The sequence below is a fragment of the Mastigoproctus giganteus genome, chromosome 11 (assembly GCF_048544385.1).
Source record: "Mastigoproctus giganteus isolate SK-2022 chromosome 11, ASM4854438v1, whole genome shotgun sequence".
In the NCBI taxonomy this organism is placed as follows: Eukaryota; Metazoa; Arthropoda; class Arachnida; order Uropygi; family Thelyphonidae; genus Mastigoproctus; species Mastigoproctus giganteus.
Genome location: NC_143585.1, coordinates 5,783,046 through 5,806,148, shown reverse-complemented (window position 1 = coordinate 5,806,148; position 23,103 = coordinate 5,783,046). Strand labels below are relative to the sequence as shown.

Genomic DNA, 23,103 nt, shown 5'->3' with positions numbered 1-23,103 from the left:
CACTTTGATTGTCATGCAGAATGCGAGACAAATAGGAAATTGTTACCTTCTAAAAGAAAAAGGAAGAGTTGTGTCAGATGCCATTAATTTGATCCAAGGAAGTAAAACCCTCTGTCTAGTACTTTGGCCAGTAAAAATCTAAACAATTTTCATTCATATTACTAACAATTAACTTTTTATTTTTTATTTTTTTTTTATTTGGTAGTTGTTGCGCATCGGCTTCTGTGGCTATAATGCACCTCCCAAGGTTTTTGCAGTACTTTGATCCAAGCCCGAAGCGGGATTCGAACCCGCGACCTTTTGGGTTGCTAGGCAGGCACTTTACCCACCCGGCTAGCCCGGTCGGCCTAACTAACAATTAACCTTGTTCCATTTAGTAGGCCCCTGGGGAAACATTTAAATTTCTTAATAACATCACAATTGCTCTGGGTTTCAGTTTTAAGGTATGTGGAGGTAATCCACTTAATTCTAAACTATTCAGAAATTCTATTGGAAATTGAATAATTTCATTTTCATCTTCAGTAATTAAACTGTTAACACTAACATATATTCTTAGCATTCCAGGTATGAGATCAATTACTTTTGAATTTCATCACAATGTTCTTCTTTTGGTGAAAGAATGGCAACTTTACAGAAATTCATAACATCATCTTTGATGCAAACTTTTCTACATAAATTTCCTCTGGCTTCATACACGTTTTTAATTAATTTAATATCTTAAAGAGGTGAGTATTTAATTTAATTTTGAACAATTGTTTGTCTGGAAGCATGCAAGAACTACAGGAAAAACCTGTCTAAAATCTCCTCCTATAATAATTATCCCCCCCCCCCGAAAAAGGAATATCATTTCTCATAATATTTTTTAAGTCTGACACACATTAATGCATATGGCCATAGGTGCTTCAACCCATATAATCAGTGTCACTGACCTAATAATAGCTGCTTCCTTGCTATTAATTTTTAGAGCTGACACAGTAATTTTGTTTAATTTTAAGGGCAATTTAAAATGACTATGTACAGTGCAATCATTGGGCAATAACTTAGCAGCAATTCCAGCCCATGGTACAAATATTACTTCAAACCATATAAATGTGCACAATAGTATAAGACATTGGTACAAATTTTTTTCCAGTACCACTTTGACCATCTATAAAATATGTGCTATTTACATTTATATTATTCTGTTGCACTAAATAAATAATTTCATTAATGATCAACTGTTGCTCTTCATTCGCCTGTTGCATCATACAGGTAAGATTAACAGATCATACATAATGGAGGGCACTTGAGTCGCAGAAGAGAACAGTAAGTGGATTTTTGGCTGCTGTAAATATATAAGTATTTTTAATTTTTACCATATTCTTCATTAATTAACATACTGCATTGTGTTTTACAGAGATATTAAATAGGTTTAGTAGAATTCTTTAGCTTCTTATTTTGAATTCTTTAGCTTCTTATTTTGAATTCAACTAGCAATTTTTGGAAGTTACGACTCCCACTGTTGGTAACAATATTGTTGAACTAGCCACCATATTGTAGTCGATAAGAAATAGAGTAACGTGTATATACATATATATCACAAACTGACAGCGTAAGGTATAAAGTAAAACTAGATAGTGTAATACGAAGTACTCAATTGAGTGATTAGTATTACGCTATCTATAATAAGCTAACAGATTCCTAATTAGGAATCTGTTAGCTTATTATAGTATTATCAATTAATCAAAAATATTATTAATCTTATTAAATTTCATTGTTAATTAAATTGTATTTAAACGGAAATCATGACCCAAACTAGAGCTGCGAAGCAAAGATCACAGACTAGCGAGAGTGCTATGATTCAGGGAGAAATGAAGGGGGCGATTCTGCAATGCATCACAGTCTCAAAAAATGTACAAAATGTTAAATGTTTGCCAACTTTTCTAAAACAGGATATGATCTAGCAAAGGAGGATGCCCCTGTGTGTGTGATTTTTTTTTTTTTTTTTTTTTTGATTTGGTAGTTGTTGGCGCATCGGCTTCTGTGGCCATATTGCACCTCCCAAGGTTTTTGCAGTACTTCCATCCAAGCCCGAGGCGAGAATCGAACCCGCGACCTTTGGGTTGCCGGGCAGGTACTTTACCCACTCGGCTAGCCCGGTCGGCTCCTGTGTGTGTGCTAAGTGTTTAGAGTGTCAAGAAATTAGATGCAAACTCAGAGTTCTGATGGCATCCTATGAGAGCTCGAGGTGTAGGGTAAATGCCCTCGAAGAAATTAATGAGGGGCCCATCAAGCTCTCAGCTGCCCAGCTCACTCCTGTGCATCACGCAACACAGAAGCAATCTCCAAAGCAGAATGTGCTGGTCCCAAAGGAACTAGTTATTTTCGGTGATTATTATCAGGGAGACAGAACCAGGGTATGTCTACCAGGGGGAAAAGTTGACAACGTTGCAGAGCAGATATCTTTTAAGGGCACAAAAGGCGACATTGTTGTACACATTGGAACTAAGGACATTAAGAGTAAGAGATCTGCAGATTTACTCAACAAGTACAGGTTGAAAAAAAGGCACGAGTTAGGGTTGAATGTGAAAGTGTCTGCAATTCTGCCCAGGGGCATGATAGGAGGGACTATATAATAGTAATCGTCGATCAATTTGGCACTGGAGAGATTGTGCAAGGCTCAAGTGGTAGGATTTTTTTCCTACAGGATGGGGTACACTTAAAAAAAAAAAAAAAAAAAAAAGGGTGCATGAATATCTGCTGATGCTATCGTGGCAGTGTTAGGTGGGTTGGAAAACTGCTAGCCTGGGGGAATACTCAGACTAAAAGGTTAACAGTGGCCGCAGGCAGAGATAAAAGTGATTCTTGCACTGCTTCTATTAGAATGAGCAGCAGCCTGGAAAGCAAGGAAATTAAGATTTCCAGGACTGCTGGGAGTCATAGTGGAACAAATAATTACATGGGCTGTGTTAGGGTAACTAAGAGTAGAAACAGGTGCATGTACACCAATGCTAGGAATATAGTTAATAAATTTGATGAGCTTGAAGTGCTATTCAAGACATCAAAGGCAGATATTGTTGGAATATCAGAGACATGGTGTCACACAGACATAAGCAGTGCAGAATTTGGAATTTGGGGAGTACAGAAAGGATAGACAAGACAGGAAGGGAGAAGGGGTTATGCTGTTAGTTAAGAAACACAAAATCTAAGGAAGTGCATCCAATTGATGTTGGCAGACAATGCAATGTTGAGTCTGTTTGGTGTGAAATAAGCACTGGGAAAGGAAAAAATGAGAGTAGGTGTGTGTTATAGGATTAATGAATCCTATAACACCAGCATGATAGAGAGGCAACAATAGGGAGTAACACTCTTGATCTGATTATCAGCAGTGATTATTCATGCATTAAGAATGTACAGATAAAGGAACCACTAGGTGGCAGTGATCACAGTGTAGTGATGTGGGATTTACTTCCCTTTACCATCAGTGGTAAAGGGAAGGGTTTTTGCTTTCATAAAGGTGACTACAGTTGTCTCAGATTTTTTAAATTCTATACAGCAGGACCAACTGATGATGTTACTAACAGCAAATTCTAAATTGGAAGCATTCAAGGAATTAATCTTGGAAGCTACTCAGCTTTTCATACCAACTAGGAAATACCGTTCAAGACTGAAGCCTAAATGGATGTCAGGTGAACTAATGAGACTTGTGGCAGGGAAGAAAAATTCACAGGATGCATATAAATTACAAGTAAACACAGATGTCTGTGGTAGATATAATCTAGTCTGTAATCAAGTCACAAAGGAGATTAGGCAAGTGAAGGCAGATTATGAGAAATCTTTGGCAAAGGATGAGAAGAAAAACAGCAAAGAGTTCTTTACTTGTATAAACTCTAAAAGGAAGGGGACGAATCAGATCGGTCCACTTGATATCAATGGTTTGACTCTAGATCAGGTGTTCAACCTTTTCCTGTATGGGGTCCGTATTCAAAGTTCGGTTTGTTTCGCAGGCCACATGGAGTGATTCAAGTAAAATTGTGTGTCACATTTTCCATATCTTGTTACATGTAAAAGGAAGTTTCTATTTTCATGTTACCTTTTTTTATTTTCAGGATGTGTATAAAAAATGCAAATTCCCAGCACTTTTATGTGCAACAAATCTATGTCAGTGATTTATTTTTTAGATTTTATTAAAATTATCAAAATATGACTTACTTTTGTTTTAAATACTTCACTTTTGTTTAAAAAAAATACTTTACTTTTGCTTTTAAATAATAAGGTAAATAAATAAATATAATAAACCTAAAATTGAAATATTCGAAAATTTTATTAATTTAGACTAGGGGGCTTTGCTCGCCCCCCGTAAAATGTAGAGATATATGGAGTAAGTCAAATCTTTTCGACAAAAAAGACACACCTGTCAATCTAATCAGGAAATGACCTATGTAATTATTTACCTGTGTATTTGTAGTGTGATTCATTCTCAAGTTCAAATAAATATATCACGGTAAACTCCAGAACGGTGTACATCCTCGAATATGGCAGCAAGCAAAACAGTGGGAAAGCAGTGATTGACAAGTTGTAACTCCCATTTATTTATCTTATTTTTGTTACACAGAGCATTAAAATTATGATAAATGAATTAGCTTTCGGCTGGGTGGCAGCCTTCATCAGATTAAAATACTTTGAATGGCAGTTAGAATAGAGATGCACTGCCAGGATGGTGCGTGAGACACGTGGTTAATTGTTTGTTGATGTTTGTGGCTGTGACGTATGGTGGTGACGTGGCCAGCGTTTGTCTATGGACAGAATTACTGCTTCTGTGATGGGGTTAAGTTGACAACCACTGTTCCTGTTCAACGAGGTATCCGAGCATTTTATACTTAACGATTCCAACCAGGTGCGCCTTAAGTAATGGTGGGACTTGTCTACAACCACGACATCGCGGTGTGGGTCGATGTCGTGGTGGGTTGTCCAGACATGCTCGGCAATAGCTGAGTGTTCTACATCCGCCAAACGGATCGCCCTTTTATGTTCTGAGAGGCGTTTCTCGAGACGACGACCAGTCTCTCCAAAGTAGCAGCTCGTGCAGTCACGGCAAGAGATGCGATAGACCACACCACTCTGTAGAAGGGTGGGGACAGGTGTTTTTATGTTGGAAAGGAGAGAACGCAGTTTCTTGCCTGGGAGTTGGATGCACTTCACCCCATGCGATCTTAGGATTCTACCGATCTGCTGTGACAGGTTGGGGTAGTATGAGATGAATGCCCTCGTGGAAGACTCGTCACTGTTGGTGTTGCTGTTGGTCGTCACGTTGTCGCGTGCTTGTAGATCACATCTGTTAAGGACATCGATGGGGTAGCCACACCTCGTAAGGTCTACTTTGACTCTGGTGATCTCTTTGCACCTTTCATCTGCAGAGCTGGAGTGTGTCCAGGCGCGAGTTAGCAAGGTTCGGGCGGTTGAGAGGAGGTGGCCCTGTGTGTGTGCTGACTGGAAGTTGGTAAATTGGCCAGCACACATAGGCTTACGATAAACCGTTGTCCTCAAGCATGTGTCTTCGCGCCGGACAAGTGTATCTAGGTATGGTATAGAGTTGTTCGACTCCAGCTCAACCGTGAATTTTATGAAGGGTGACAGTGAGTTGAGGTGGGTTAGGAGTCGCTGACTTGAGTCTCTAGGGATCACTACGAACACATCGTCTACGTATCAGTGTGAACCACACTGATTACATGGCGAAAGCCTTACTGCTCTTACGAGACACTACCGTCTACAAACCCCTAACCATCGACCCCAACAAGGCTTTGGAACGATGGGAGTCAGAGGTGAATATCCTCACCAGCACTTGGCTGAAGCAAGGGAAAATCACACAGTCAACCCGTAATCACCTCCGTGCCTCCGGGTGTCAGATCCCACGGTTTTACGGCCTGCCGAAAGTGCACAAAGAAGGCACGCCACTAAGACCTATTGTATCCTGCTGTGGATCACCGACTTACGAGCTGTCTAAATTTGTCTCGAGACTTCTTTCTCCTCTAGTTGGCAAGACCACCTACACCGTCTCCAACAGTGTTGAGTTCATAGAAAGGATCCGCACTATATCCATCTCGCAAGATCAAGTCATGGCATCGTTCGATGTCGTATCACTCTTTACCTCCATCCCTGTGGAACTTGCCATCTCTTGCGCAAAACAACTCTTGGACAATGATGGAACCCTCAGCGACAGAACTAAGCTGACGCCTGATGACATTTCCGCCGCCCTCAGACTGTGCTTAACAGGGGGTGCAATCATGTTTAATGGTTCAATCTACCAGCAGATACATGGCACAGCCATGGGTTCCCCTGTCAGCTTGGTCACAGCAAACATCGTGATGGAGGAGTTAGAGGGACGTGCGTTTACACACGCACTGGATCACATCGCCTTTTGGTGTCGCTACGTAGACGATGTGTTCGTAGTGATCCCTAGAGACTCAAGTCAGCGACTCCTAACCCACCTCAACTCACTGTCACCCTTCATAAAATTCACGGTTGAGCTGGAGTCGAACAACTCTATACCATACCTAGATACACTTGTCCGGCGCGAAGACACATGCTTGAAGACAACGGTTTATCGTAAGCCTATGTGTGCTGGCCAATTTACCAACTTCCAGTCAGCACACACACGGGGCCACCTCCTCTCAACCGCCCGAACCTTGCTAACTCGCGCCTGGACACACTCCAGCTCTGCAGATGAAAGGCGCAAAGAGATCACCAGAGTCAAAGTAGACCTTACGAGGTGTGGCTACCCCATCGATGTCCTTAACAGATGTGATCTACAAGCACACGACAACGTGACGACCAACAGCAACACCAACAGTGACGAGTCTTCCACGAGGGCATTCATCCCATACTACCCCAACCTGTCACAGCAGATCGGTAGAATCCTAAGATCGCATGGGGTGAAGTGCATCCAACTCCCAGGCAAGAAACTGCGTTCTCTCCTTTCCAACATAAAAACACCTGTCCCCACCCTTCTACAGAGTGGTGTGGTCTATCGCATCTCTTGCCGTGACTGCACGAGCTGCTACTTTGGAGAGACTGGTCGTCGTCTCGAGAAACGCCTCTCAGAACATAAAAGGGCGATCCGTTTGGCGGATGTAGAACACTCAGCTATTGCCGAGCATGTCTGGACAACCCACCACGACATCGACCCACACCGCGATGTCGTGGTTGTAGACAAGTCCCACCATTACTTAAGGCGCACCTGGTTGGAATCGTTAAGTATAAAATGCTCGGATACCTCGTTGAACAGGAACAGTGGTTGTCAACTTAACCCCATCACAGAAGCAGTAATTCTGTCCATAGACAAACGCTGGCCGCGTCACCACCATACGTCACAGCCACAAACATCAACAAACAATTAACCACGTGTCTCACGCACCATCCTGGCAGTGCATCTCTATTCTAACTGCCATTCAAAGTATTTTAATCTGATGAAGGCTGCCACCCAGCCGAAAGCTAATTCATTTATCATAATTTTAATGCTCTGTGTAACAAAAATAAGATAAATAAATTATGAATCCAGAGCACACAGGCGTGTTTTATTTTGTAACTCCCATATTTCGAAAAATTGAGAGGAACAAAGCAGTGATTGGCAAATGCTACTGCTTTCCCTGCCCTTGGTTGATATGCCTAGTGTGTTTTTCCCCACATTTGCCGCTGTTTTTAAATCGGGAACTCGTTTTCCCATTTTAAAACAGCAGGATGGAGAGATAAACACCCTACCTAAGCTAAGCCCCCTCCTATACGACACAAAACAATCAGAAAAGGGAGGTGCCTTCACCTGTCAATTATCGCAGTCTTCCTCGCTTTCATCGAAGTAGTGTACCTGTGGGTGTATACTATTCTGGACTTCAGCAAATATCACTATGCAATTATTTACCTGCATTTAAATAGGTTACTTAAGAAAAGGACTTTTGCTTTGGGTTCCATAATGTGGAAGGAATATATCATTTTTATTTAAATAGATTTATTTTAACCAGTTAGTCGATCGTTGCAAGAAACTTTGATGATATATGAGGAACGTTGTAGCATCCGAAAAAGTAGGACTAAAACATTTAACTGAAATATTTACAAACTATACAAATATTTAAAATATTTACAAAATACTAAACCACAATATTTACAAATATGCAAAAAACATTACAATGGAACATCAAATGTTAGACAGTGCACGAGGTTGGTGAACATTATGGAGGCAATTGTCAATAATTAATTGCTTTTGTAGTGACTTAACTGCCTCCCCCTCTTTTCCCATTGGCTCGAAAAAATATCACTTAAGAGGAAAGCTTTTTTAATGTACAGATAGAGAACAAAACTTTGTTCTCTATTTGTAGATAACAGTTCAAAATTTGGTTGCAAATTTGTGATGCCAATCTCAATACATAAAGATTTATGTCCTGATAGTATTTCTCAATTTATTCTCAAAACCAGAGCTCTTGAACTTATTCATGTTCTTTGCTGCCTTTTTCACTTTCTTATTCCAAAGGTGTTTTCCTGCTTCTTGGAAATTTGCTTATATCTAGCCAGTTCCTAAAAAGGGCAAAAAATCGTTCCCATCCAATTATTGTCCCATTGCAATTACTTCTACTTTTCCTAAAGTAATGGAGAAATCGATTAACCGTCAACTCAAACTATCTAGAAACCTTCTGTCTGATGAACTTTTGTCAGTATGGATTCCGTTAGTGTTGATCCACTGGTGATATTCTATCCTACATAAGAATGGTGGGGGCGGGTCGTTCAAATGCATCGGAACTTTCGTTCCACGCAATAAATGAAAGACATACTTTGGGCTTTACGGAAACAAAAATTATAAATATTCAACACAACTACTACAAACTACTCATTGCAGAAACCTTAGAGATGAAACTACATGAAACTTCAATCAATATCCGTAGGCCATTCCTATTGTCCGACGATTGGTCACTTATACGCATGCGTGAAGAACAAATACTACAACATAAGGAAAGAAAAAAAGTTTCGGATTAATTGTGAGTAACTCTCTTCCTGTGAACATGATGCCCCGAAAAGTTCTAGTCCAACTTAAGGAATGTAGAGAATAACCCCAACCCCTACCCCCACCCCCGCCCCTTACCCAATTATTAGACCCCTAAATTTAACTCAAAATTCCAGCCACAGGACCAAAAAGTAAAATCGATCCTTAATTATTAGCCCGTTTAGACCTCCAAAATCTAACTTTATGACAATGTTTTGCAAAATTGACATCGCCTTCCCCATGAATTATTAGCGAGTTGGACAAGGAGAGTTGGAAAAGAAGCTTCCTATATCAAAAAATAAAGGTAAGCCCTGTTGATTCATAATAAGAATATCTATAAATTCAATGGAAAAGTTCGGTGAAACACAAGCAGTTGCTCTTGACTTCTCAAAGGTTTTCGATCATGTTTGGCATAAAGGTCTTCTAAACAAGCTTCCATCTTATGGTTTGCCAAATGTTTTTTGTAATTGGTTATCCAGTTTTCTCTCTGACTGCTCACTGAGGGTAATGGTAGATGGCTCTCTGTCTTCTAACTTCTCCACTAATGCTGGTCCCCAATGTTCAGTTCTTTCCCCCACTCTTTTCCTCTTGTATATTAATAACCTTCTTCCATTGACTGGAAATCCTATCCGTAGTTTTGCCGATAATAGCACATTGCATTCCACTTTCCATTTTGAGAAACCTTGCCCTGCTCAATCAACTTCAACTTCTCAAATATCCACTACCAATTCCTTAAATGCTGATCTCCAGATAATTCTCCAGTGGGGCAAACACAACTTAGTTGATTTTAATCCTTCTAAAACTCAGTTCTGTCTTATATCTCGCAAAAAGGATTCTTCTGTTCCAATGCTTATCTTTGGTGACACTCCGATTTCTAGGCAAGATGATATATCTCTTTTGAGAATTACCCTGACTTCTAATCTCTCTCTTGGCACAAGCACATTACAAATATGCTTCCTCTGCATCTAAAAAACTTGGTTTTTTTCTTACGCTTTCAGTTTTACCTTTCTTCTCTACAGCTGTTCACTCTGTATAAATTACACATCTGCCGTACCATGGAATATTGTTCCCATATCTGGGGATTCCCCCCCCCAAACAAACCTCTCTCAGGCTTCTAGATTCCATTCAGAAGAGGGGAGTTAGGTTAATTAATGATATCCCTAACAGTCTCTCCACTCCGTCTCATAGACATACTGTTTCTGCTGCATGCGTTTTCTACAGATACTTCCATGGGCACTGTTGTTCTGAATTGGCTTCTATAATTCCCACTTTCTCTTTCAAAACAGTCCAAACACTTGCACCAACCAACATCCACTTAATGTCCAACTTCAAACGCATAGAACCAACTTTTTATCTTCCTCATTTATTCATTAAACTTCCGTTTTCTGGAACAACCTTCATACGTATTCCTGAAAATTACAGTCTACAGAAGTTCACGTCTAAAGTCAACAGATCTTCTTTTGTCTTCGCAACCTCCAACCCATGCACGGTGCTATAGGTTCTAATACCTCTCATGTTTGGGATTTGCTTGATTAATCCCAATAAAGTAGCTATTTTCATGGCATTTTCTTTTATTAGCGGAAAATCTTCAGATGGGAGATCCTTGTGAATTCAAATAGTTTATTTTTGCAGTCCATATACTTATTTTTGAATCATCTTTTGGCTTGAAGATCAATAATTTCAAGTTGCAATCTGGGATTGCAGTTTTCAGCCATAGAAGTAAATGGGTTCTCAAACAAAAGCTTGTCTTTTTCATGGGATTTTATATCAGAAAATCGACTTTCAAACTTGTCAACAAGTCAAAAAGTAATTGTAATAACGAAAGGCAACGATTCTGTGGAAATGTGTTTCTTCTTTAGCTCAGTACAACATTCAAAGTGAACTAAATCGTCTTTCTCACTTTGGGATTCAAATAATAACAACTTATTCTGAAATGATTTGATGTCACTAAACAAATCAAACCAATTTTCCTTTCCCTTGTAGTTTTAAATTAAGAGCATTTAAATGACCAGAAATGTATGTATGAATTGCTAGATCAAAAAGCCACTCCATATTTGATAGTTGTTTTATTGGTTTCCCTTTTTCTGTGTTGAAACATTCGGTGATGTTTCAACAGCCACATTAAGACCATGTGATCTAATAAAATTTACAGTTCATATAACTACATTCATAACATGCTGGAGATCCAATACTTTCCCACAGAGAGCTTCTTGATGCACAATGCAGTGAATTCCAATCTGAGGTTCAGCTCCAATATCTATCATTTTCTTGGTTATTCTACCCATAAGCTCAATGTGTTTACAAATCATATTTTTTGCACTACCAATTGTGACTCATACTGGGTTGTTTTTTTTATATTTAATCCTAACTTTTCAATAGATTGGCAAAAATTTTCAAAAAGGTTTTCACTTGCATTTGTTCTGTGCGTACTCTGTACATCCACTAAATCTTCAACTGGTACAAAATTACGATCAATTCCACGTATAAAGATGAGGTTGGGCTGGATCATTTACATTAGTACTGTCATCCACACTAAAATATTTAATTTGTTTTGCAAAAGTTGCTGTAACAAATTCTTTCCAATATCTTCTGCTCTTCAAATAACAGCTAGTCAAGACAAACTAGTGTCTTGTATCATTGTTCCTCTCTCCGGACAAATTTCTTTCACAATTTTTAACAAACACCATTTAACAAATTCACCATCAATGAACAGTTTACTTTCAAAAGCAATCAAATGTACAACTTGATAACTGGCGCTTACATTAGCATTAGCATTAGCATTAGTAGAGGCATTTGATGCAAGAAAGCAAGCTTATGCAGCATCAGCCAAAAAAAAAAAAAAACCCCACTTCCACTTCACCCCTCTGTTCGTTCAAAATACCTGTCCAGCTGAGCCTTAAACTTATTTAGGTTATCAACCTCCACCACAAGGGATGGAAGTCTGTTCCACCAACCAACCACCCGCTGGCTAAAGGCAAATTTCCGCACGTCTATCCTACATCTGTCTTTCCTCAATTTGAATTTATGCCCTATCAGGTGATTTTTCTGAGCTAGAGGAAGAATCCCATCAGCATTGAGCATGCTTAAACCATTCAAGGCTTTATACACCTCTATCAGATCACCTCGCTGGTGCCTAGTCTCCAGACACTGTAATTTGCAAAACTTAAGCCTTTCTTCGTAAGAGCACCCCTTTGTTCCATTCACTAATCTTGTTGCCCTTCTCTGTACTCGTTCCAGCAGCTCTACATCCTTCTTGAAATGAGGCCTCCAGACCTGTATACAGTACTCTAGGTGTGGCCTGACCATCGCCTTATACAATGGAATAATCACCTCCTTATCCCTGCTGGAAAAATTCCTGTATATCATTGACAATACTCCATGAGCTACTCTTGCAGCCCGTCTGCACTGCTCAGAGAACTTCATATCTGACTGCACAACCACCCCCAAGTCCCTTTCATTCTCTACCACTGTCAGTGTAGTACCACAGAGTTGATACGTTGCTCTGGGGTTGCTGTTTCCCATGTGTAGTACTTTACATTTGTCAATGTTGAACTTCATTTGCCACCTCTCAGCCCATCTGCTCAACCTTTCCAGATCCTGTTGCAGCAGCATAGTGTCAGTAGTGTCCTTGACAACCCTGCCAACCTTTGTATCGTCTGCAAACTTGGACATTAAGCCCGATATACCATCATCAATATCATTTATAAATACAGAAAACAATAATGGACCCAACACTGAGCCTGAGGGACTCCACTAATAACTTCAGTCCACGATGAGCAGTGTCCATTGATTACCACTCTCTGTCTTCTCCCCCTCAACCACCCCTTTATCCATAGCAGCAATTTGCCTCCAATGTCACACTGCTCCAATTTGTGTAGCAGTCTTCCATGTGCTTACAGCAGATAAATTTCTTGACCGATACTTTTTTCAGTGTGTTTTGTTGTTTTCTTAATTTGTTTTGTAACTTTTAACACTTTTCTTTTCGCAACACTCCTTTATGCTTGGAATCAGTGCCGTTTTAAATTATATTCTTTAAATATTCAGTCTCCTGAAACACCAAACACACTGCTTTTTCATGGTAATCAACGAAGAAATAATCTTCAGTCCACCTTTGATAAAAAATAGAACATTCCAAATCGATTTTCCCCTTTTGAAACATTTTTAAGAATGATTTTTTTAAATTCAATACGAATTAATAATTAAATCAATGCAATGAACAAGTAATATCAAAATACATAACTGTATTTAGCGTACATGTACATTTGATACAGTCGAGCTGAACGCTTGCATGCCTGTACAGTGGCGATCGATGCTGTTTTAGTTCACTTTCCGCGCAGGCCTTATAAAAATTATTCGTGGGCCATGGGTTAGACACTACTGCTCTACATGATCATTCTCAGATAGATGCCAAACTAAATGAGTATTTTGCATCCACGCTCAGATATGAGGAGTTATTCAAGGAGGAGGAGAGGGCCAGATGTTTATCAAACTCTAACAGGGAGTTAAACGATTTTGTAATATTGAGAGCGAAGCAGAGGAGAAATTATTGAAGTTAAACATAAGAAAGGCACCTGGGGTGGATGGGATCTATCCAGTTATATTAAAGGAGGCAGCAAAGGACGTAAGCAAACCCTTAGCCATAATTATGAGAAGCTCTTTGAACTCAGGGGAGGTACCCATGGACTGGAGATGTGCAAATGTAACCCCAATTCACAAAGTAGGATCAAAGGGTGACACAAGTAATTACAGACCTGTTAGTTTAACTTCTTTTCCAGGGAAATTAATGGAGACACTGGTTAAAGAAGTACTGCAGGGTCATGTAGACAAGACTGCAACAATAATTCAGACACAGCATGGGTTTGTTAAGGTTATATTGTTATTATCTGGTTTTCAGGAGCATTAGCAACTAAGACCATATTGCTCCAAGGATATGCGGTGGTCATTTCCTGACCTTTCCGCATCCTCCATATTTGGTGGGCACGGGCTCGAACCCCGGTCTAATCAAGAAGTGTGTGCTACGCACTGCTGCTCCTGCCCACCTGGCTACGGAGGTGCCAGTTTGTTAAGGGAAAGTCTTGTCTAACCAATTTGATTGGATACTATGACTTGGTCACAGAAGAACTGGATGCAAAAAAATAATTTTGATATCATATACTTATATTTCAGGAAAGCTTTTGATACTGTTGCACATGGAAGACTACTGTACAAATTGGAGCAGTATGGCAATAAGGGCAAGTTGCTGCAATGGATAAAAGGATGGTTCAGGGGGTGGTAATCAATGGACACTGCTCTTCGTGGACTAATGTTATTAGTGGTGTCCACCGGGGTTTGGTGTTGGGCCCAGTGCTGTTTTCTGTATTTATCAATGATACTGATGAAGGTATATCAGGGTTAATGTCTAAGTTTGCAGACAATACGAAGGTTGGCAGGATTGTTAATGACAGTAATGATAGTATACTACTGAAACAGGATCTAGAAAATTTGAGATGGGCTGAGAGGTGGCAACTGAATTTTAAAATTCACAAATGTGAAGTACTACACATGGTTATCAGTAACCCCAGAGAAATGTACCAACTGTATGGTACTAGTTGAGAATGAAACAGACCTGGGGGTAATTGTGCAGTGAGATATGAAGTTTTTTGATCAATTGAGACAGCTGCTTGATTGATTGATTGACTGATTTGGTTTTTAATGGCGCATTGGCAGCTAAGGCCACAATGTGCTAAGTCAATGAATCAGCTGCAAAAGTAGCTCATGGTGTCTTGTCAATGATATACAGAAATTTTGCTAGCAGGGATAAGGAGGTGATTGTTCCCTTGTATAAGGTAATGGTTAGGCCAAACCTTGAGTACTGCATACAGGTCTGGAGACCTCATTTTAGAAAGGATGTAGAGCTGCTGGAAAGAGATTGGTAAGTGGAACAAAGGGTTGCTCTTACCACAAAAGTTCTGCAAATTGTAGTGTCTGGAGACTAGCCACCTGCGAGGTGATTTAATTGAGGTGTACGAGGCCTTGAATGGTTTGAATAAGCTCAATCTTGATGGGATTCTTCCTCTTGCTCAGATTACTCACCTGAGGGTGACATAAATTCAAATTAAGGAAAGACAATTGTAGAATAGATGTGCAGAAATTTGCCTTTAGCCAGAGGGAGGTTGATAGTTGGAACGACCTTCCATCTGTCAAAGTGGAGGCTGAAAACTTAAATAAGTTCAAGGCAGAACTAGACAAGCATTTGGAGTGAATGGATGTGTGAAATGGGAAAAGGTTTTTTTTTGCTGATTCTATATAAGCTTGCTTTCTTGCATCACATACCTCTACTAATGCATCCTGTGCACTTTTCTTCTCTGCCACAAGTCTCATCAGTTTATCTGACATCCATTTAGACTTATACTTTGAAGAGTATTTCTTAGTTAGTATGAAAGCCTAGTATCTTCTATGGTTAATTCCTTGAATACTTCCCATTTAGAATTTGTTGATGGTAACATCATCAGTTAGTCCCACTGTATAGAATTTAAAAACTGTCTGAGACCACTGTAGTCACCTTTATGAAAATAAAAACCCCTCCTTTTACCCTCGATGGTAGTTACATCTCTTAAGTAAATCCCAAATCAACACACTCTGATCACTGCTACCTAGTGGTTCTTTTATTTGCAGATTCTTAATGCATAATTTATCACTGATGATAATCTGATCAAGAGTATTATTCTCTCTCTTTGCCTCTAAAATACTGCTGTAAAAAACAGTCATCCACACATGTCATTACACATACATTCTAAATATAATGGCGGACAAAAAAAATTTCCACACGTAAAAAAAGCACATGTCCCAATGTTAGATAATGGAATAATCTTAATAAAAGAAAATAATGAATGTATATTACCCATAAATGAAGCTATATTACAATATTTAATCTATATAATGAGAACACATTAAATACCAGACCACCTGTGGGGTTTTCAAGGATACGGAATTTAATTGTGTTCACATTCTCTTCCCATGCCCCTTTCACTTAACCTTGTGGTATCGTCTAAAATTACGTGACTGCTCCATAGCATATAAATCATCATTCTACTGTTCTCATGTAAAGAGCAATTGAAAATGAGTTAAAGAAATAAGTGAAACCATTCCTTGAAAAGAAATAGCTTTTCTTATTGCTACAAGATGAATATCTTCAAAGAAGTAACTCCTTCCAGATTAAATCATAAATTAAATTCAGTTTATTATTAGTGTTATTTAAATTTAAGAAACAGGCATGTTTTAACTGGAATCAGTTTCAGAATGAGTAAGGCCAGTTTTTTAAACAAACTTACAGCTCATAAATTTTAAAATTCTTTTATCTATCTTTTATGATCATTTAACTCAAATAGTGAGGCGAGTTACTCTTACTATTTTTAATATTAGGAAGAATTGGTTTGAGCACTACACTATGACTAAGTGCAGTGATCAAAGCTATTCTTTTTTAAGCACTTTTTTTTTTTTTTCACTCTTCACAAACTAAACATAGCTTACCATTGAGTATACAATGATTACTCAGTTTATCTTGTCCAAACAACACTTACCTCAAAACACTGTCATCTTTCTTTAGTGCTGCAGTTAATGATTTACTCACTTTTGTAGAGTCAACTAAAAGCACAATTGACAAACAAATCGTATATTAAAGTTATGCCAGAATTACTAACTGGATAAGAATTGCAATCTACATTGTGTTAATAAAACTGCACACAATCATAACATGGAAATAACTTATGGAAGCTAACTGCTAACAGAATAAGTCACACTGTTCTGTGAGATCCTTTTGGAAAAACAGCTGGTAATGAAAGAAAAAGAAACAATAAATAATAATATGGAATAAATGTGAGATAATTTAGCAAGCTGTATAGCATAAACATATCTTAATCACATGCTGGTGTTGCCTCCTTCAGGGTAAGTTCCCCTTGAGAGTTAATACTGGTACAGTGGTGCCTCGCAATTCGACTATAATCTGTCACCGAATTAGAGTCGAATTGCGGGTCAATATTTTCCATATAAGTTTATGGAAAATTGATTAATTCGTTGTCGGAGAGAAATACACAGTATTATTGACTTTACTATATTCTACCATATAACAAACGAAATTACAAAATACATACATTTCATTGAGCCTTAGATGTTGGAAGGATGTTTTATTTATCTTGTTCTACCCTTTCTCTTCTCCTCTTGGCTTGAATGGGGATGAGGAATTGATCAAGGGTGGACTGTCTCTCCCTCTTTTTCAAGACAGCCTTGAAGTGATGCATAGTAGTGTTGTTAAACAAGTCTGTCATTCTAGTTACAACAGCAGTGTTGGGGTGCCATTTTAAACAAGCAGACTGCACCTTCTCCCAATGGAATAAAATTTCTTTAATGGCAGCTGTTGGCATCACAGCCCTTTTTCCCTGTCTTCTTCTTCTTTTCTCTCTCTCTCTCTCTCTCTCTCTTTTGCTTCCTGTTCGCTGAGTGTTTTGAGTTCTTCCACGGTTGGTTCGTCATCGTGATCCTCCACAAGCTCTTTCACATCAGCCTCATCAACTTCTCCTATGTCGAGGCTCTCCGCCGTCAAAATGATTTCTCGCATGGCCGCAGTTGCTTCTGATTCTTCAGCGGCTTGGACTGCATTGTTGTCATCCCGAAAAAAGGAAGGAACGAGTTTCTTCCATGATGCACGAAGGGTCCTCTGTGTCACTCCCTCCCAGGCAGTTTTAATAAAGGAAATGGCGTGAAGAATATTGAACTCAGTCTTCCAGAACTCTTTCAGTGTCTTATCAGAAGAATGAGTCACGTCAAAAAGCTGAAAACAAAGCCTTGGTGTAAAGTTTTTTAAAACAGGCAATTACTTCTTGATCCATGGGTTTGATCAGTGATGCGGTGTTTGGAGGCAAAAACTGGACTTTGATGAAATCAAAGTCAATTTCAAGAATGTTTGCCAAGTCTTTGGGGTGGGCACTAGCATTGTCAAGAATCAGCAGTGCTTTCAAAAGTAAATTGTTGTCAATGAGGAATTTTTTTACGCTCGGGGCAAACTCCTCAAAAATCCAATCTTTGAAGACTTTCTGGTCTACCCAGGCTTTTGCATTGGATCTCCACATCATTGGCAGTTTGCACTTGATGATTTTCTTCCTAAAGCAGTGAGGATTTTTAGAGTGGTAAACGAGAAGTGGCTTTACTTTAAAGTCTCCGCTTGCATTAGCTGCCAATAACAAGGCAAGCCTATCTTTCATAGGCTTATGTCCTGGGAGCGTCACTTCTTCTTGCGTGATGTATGTTCGATTTGGTAAGCGCTTCCAAAATAACCCAGTTTCATCCCCATTAAAAATTTGCTGCGGCAAGTAGCCTTCCTTCATGATTAAATCTTCAAATTTTTTCACAAACTCTTCTGCAGCCTTTTCATCTGCACTAGCTGCTTCCCCATGTCTGAGAACACTATGGATACCTGTTCTACCTTTGAATCTGTGAAACCACCCACGACTTGCCTTGAATTCATCAGTTTGATCTGAGATACGTCCTGGAATTTTCTTCTGCAATTCTTCAAAAATTAACCTAGCCTTCTCACAGATCATTGCCTGAGTTACTGGATCTCCTTTCATCTGTCTTTCTCTAATCCAGGTAAGAAGCAGCTTTTCCATTTCTTCATTGATTAAAGATCTGTTTCTGTCAGAAATTTTCATTGCTCCAGCAAACACCCTAGCACCTATAATCTTGTCTCTTTGTTGCCACGGTTGACCTAGGGAGGGATGCCCTACTCTTGAGCTACATCTATAATTGTTCTACCTTTCTGCACTTTTTCTATGATTTCTTTCTTCTTTTCTATGCTCAACCAAGTGTGTTTCTTTCCTGAATTATTCCGCTGTTCACTTCTCTTTGGACCTATTATCAAATTTCGCTCAAAAAATAAATAACTGCCAAAGCACAAAATTTTTTACTTTATAAGAAATACAGAATTATAAATTAGCACAAACAACTAGAGCAAACATGAACTCAGACTACGATTATTAACGAGATAATGTTGTCTCATAACTGAGGAAGAACTGACGGCATACCTGTAGCTATCTTTGAGGGCGGCTAACGTAGCTGAATGATTGAGGGATCTATTCCCGCTTTATCTATCATTGGTTAAATGTTACTCTCGCTCTTTAATACCATTGGTTAAAATGTATGAACCAACAGTCACTATTTAGTGCTATGTAGTAACGTTAAACGCAGTTACGTAGTCCAGCAAAGAATTCTATCGTGCAATATCATATCATGTAGCGTTTTCACTGGCCCGCGAAATCAGACTGTCGAATTGCGAGGCACCACCTGTACCAGAATTTCTGCCACAGGTGGAAGTGTTCAGATCCTCTGAGTTGCAATATCACCTTGGAGAACAAGGGATTGCAGGGGATGGTAACAAGAGCTAAAATATTGTTCCTTAAAATGTGTTCCACAGCTTCATCTGTGCAGTTGTTTTTAATGAGCTTTCCAGTGGGATCACCATGCTAACTGATAAAGCAGGACAATGGTACCTAGTGATATGAAGCTGTGCATGCTGATTCACTGTTGTGGATTAATAAACAATTCTCACTGTCCAAAAACAACATTTCTCACATTGGGCCTCACCCGGCTCATTTTTGCAGACATGGAAAAGACGAACTCTTCACTTTCGGCAGGAAGTTAAGTATGTTAGTTATACTCACTCTTCATCTCCCTTTATGATCTTGGAAAGAAAGATCTGTCTTTTCTAATCCAATGAGTACCAACAATATAGACAAACAAACTTCATGATCTGACTCGCATTTGAATTTCACAATAAATGTGCTGACCTGTTCTGTTCGGCACTTTTCCTATGCTTTCATCAGTGAAACTTGACAATTGATGAAGAGACTGGAAAACTTGATCAAACTAAGCTCGTCAGCTATTTCACTATTCACAAATCACAGTGAATACACAAAACTCACCAGACTAACTTATAATGAAGCAGTACAATGACACCTAGATGTGCAAAGCTGTACTGCCTGCCATTTATGCTTCTAGCCATCAAGCATGGGAATTTTTGCTTCATACCTTGTGTATGTTTTTTTTTTTTTTTTTTAATGGAAACCCCAACACGAAAGGTAGCAAAACCTATAGTACTTAGTACCGTGCATGGGTTGAAAGAGAAGTATGGGGGGGATGCCGGATATATATATAATGTGCACAACTATACTAGATATGACATCACAAACTGCCACCTGTTTTTTTTTACAGCATGCCCACTAAAACAATGCTGTTTATTCTGTTCGTAATAGCCTTCCATCAGACATCGTTCCATGTCATAACTGTGTAAATTTTTCGAACATCAAAATGCATATATACACTGAGTGGCCAGTACACCTCCCCAATTGTCTAGGGAATCAATCGTTCTTCCAGAGATGGTGTGTTTGTACTAAGCTACATAAAGTAAGTAGTCAGACACATATATATATATATATATATATAGCACATGTATAAATCAGCAAGATAATGAGCCAACAGCATGACCTAAGTGACTGAGTGCAGCATGATAATCATCATCAGACATACCAGTGCAACCCCTAGGGAACAATGCCTGGGGTGTGCTAAGAATGGTCCAATAACCTGAAAATATTCAGCCAGCTTTCACTCCTGTGGAGAGAAAACTCGTGAAAGGACAATAGCAGGCAAAAATAAATCACAATCAGTCAAATGACAGGCAATACAAGAGCAGTCCAGGTGTATTACAGAAAGCATAAAACCATACATCAAAACTTTGGGATACAAAAGATGACCTCACTGAATTCCACTGTTGCCAGCTAAAAACAAGCATCTACAGGTATAGTGGGCACAGAATAACTGACACAAGACATCAAGAGTGGAACGAGGTCAGATGATTCAGCCAATTATTCCATGACAACATGGAATAATTGCTTATGGTAACAACAGCACAGCAGGTGTTAACAATGCAAACTAAGTGTTTTCATAACATACAATTAGATCCAGTGATACTGGTGGATCAACATCAGAATACCATAATCAACTTTAACACTGTTTGTGACTATGTGGATCTTTCGTGCTCACATCTGGTAGCAGTTCCTTCCAGCAGGATGTGGAATATCACAACAGATTGCTTGGTAATGGTTCCAAGAGTAAGAAAAAAACTTTACCACACTTTATTGGCCTAACTCAAACCAATTGAACACTTGTGAGATGAGGTAGAATAACCTATTTGAAACAACAGATCTGATGTTATAAATATCCGATCTGAGGCAACTGTGACATTCAATGGAATCTGCCTGGGCCAGCATAGCTGTGAAATGCTTTTGTACCTTATGGAATTCCATGTTCAAATGGACTTGAGGCTGTTCTGAGAGCTAAATGAGATGCTACTCACTATTCGGTCAATGTACCTAATAAACTGGCCACTCAGTGTATAAAGAATATAAACAATCATTTAATGAATTACTTATAAAAAAATAAAATGTCAATTTAGAAAAGAGACAGACCTTTCCCTTGAGCATCATCAGTTGGTCTAATTACAAAATCATAAAATTTCTCACTGCACTCACTGAAAAATCACTTACAAAACTGCTACTCTTCTAATGGAAAGGTAAGGCATAAATGTCTTAAGTTTTTTTATGAGCTTGAAATAAGTTTGGGATTACCAAGGCATGTTTTTTAGTATAAATAACTTGGACCAAGTTGTTTTAGAATAGGTCCGATGACAGTCAAGGCACCAGCAGATCTAATGTTTATAAACTCTATCTTAATCAGTGTGGAAAAAAAATTCCAGAAAATGTTCCTCTTCCTGATAGGCACTGACAGTCATATGTTAAATGGTGAAAATTTTATGGTTAATAATGGATTAAATATGTGTAAATAGGAGACTTTCTGTTATAATAACTACTTCACACTGCAGGTAATTTTTCTCGAAACATTTTGTAAATATGCATACTTTGCTATTATACTCCCATTCTACCGTTATGAAAGATTTTTGTAATGGTGGATGTCTGTAATGTTCGAAAGAATCAAGAATCATGACTTGTTTTTCTATATCTATTTTCTTCTAGTTAATAGCCAACATTAGTTCTAATTGCAAACATCATGTGAACACATGTTACGAAGTGAATGCACTCAACAAAATGAAATACAATAAAATTATGTCAAGGTGACTTTCCATGGCAAAATGTGTAGGATAAGAGAAAGATGAAGCTTATTAGGATGGAAAAGAAACAATGTGTAGATGGCATTTACACAAAAAATACCACATCAAATATCTTACTATTTGACTGCAGCAAAGAGGTACAACTGAAAGATTAGAAGTGAGTATACAATGGATTTTCTTGATTCCATGCGAATGAACCAAAAAAAAAAAAAAAAAAAAAACACTTTCATTACATTTTTGTGTGGAAAAATGTTCTCTAGGTGGGGTTTTTTTTTTTTTTTTTTTAGGTTCATTTGCATGGATATATATACATATATATATATATATATAGAATCAAATTACTAAAGCGTAGAACTGGGATATTATAAGATTATATAAACCAATCAGATTAATGCCATCTGATTGGTTTATATTAGATTAATTCCAAGAACAAACCGGACCTAGGGTCCGGTTTGCTTCGGGTATTTTAAACTACAGGACGTCTTCTACATTTTTACAATTTAACATTATTTCATACCTGCACACACACACACACACACACACATATATATATATATATATATATATAAAAATCAGAAAATGAGGGAATAAACAAATAAATATATAAAGACAGAAGTGGAAATGGAAGATACGTGGTAGGAATATGTGTTGTATGTATGTATGTATTTATTTGTCTTGGGCGGCACCTGGAACGTTAGTTCATCTCCGCCTCGTTAACTTATACAAATATACAAAGATTAAATACTGTACAAAAGAAAACCTCAACAGATTGAGGTAAACACAGATAATTTCAAAGTAAACAATGAAAGTAATCTTATGCATATTAACATAAAAAAAAAAAAAAAACAAGTTCAAAGAAAATAATAAAGGATAACAGTACCATTCAACCGACAAAACTTTGCACAAGCCCAGAAGTCTTAAACAAACCTTAAAAACAGTTAAG

At 38.5% G+C, this 23,103-nt stretch overlaps 1 protein-coding gene across 1 annotated transcript in view; it reads right to left on the bottom strand.

Annotated features, from left to right (window-relative positions):
• The window catches only part of OstDelta (oligosaccharide transferase delta subunit), a 279,105-nt gene that overhangs the window by 173,166 nt on the left and 82,836 nt on the right, over positions 1-23,103 (bottom strand). Inside the window, exon 5 of the mRNA XM_090384636.1 lies at positions 16,567-16,630. Coding sequence (XP_090240762.1) covers positions 16,567-16,630 — 64 coding nt within the window. The remainder of the gene's footprint in view (positions 1-16,566; positions 16,631-23,103) is intronic.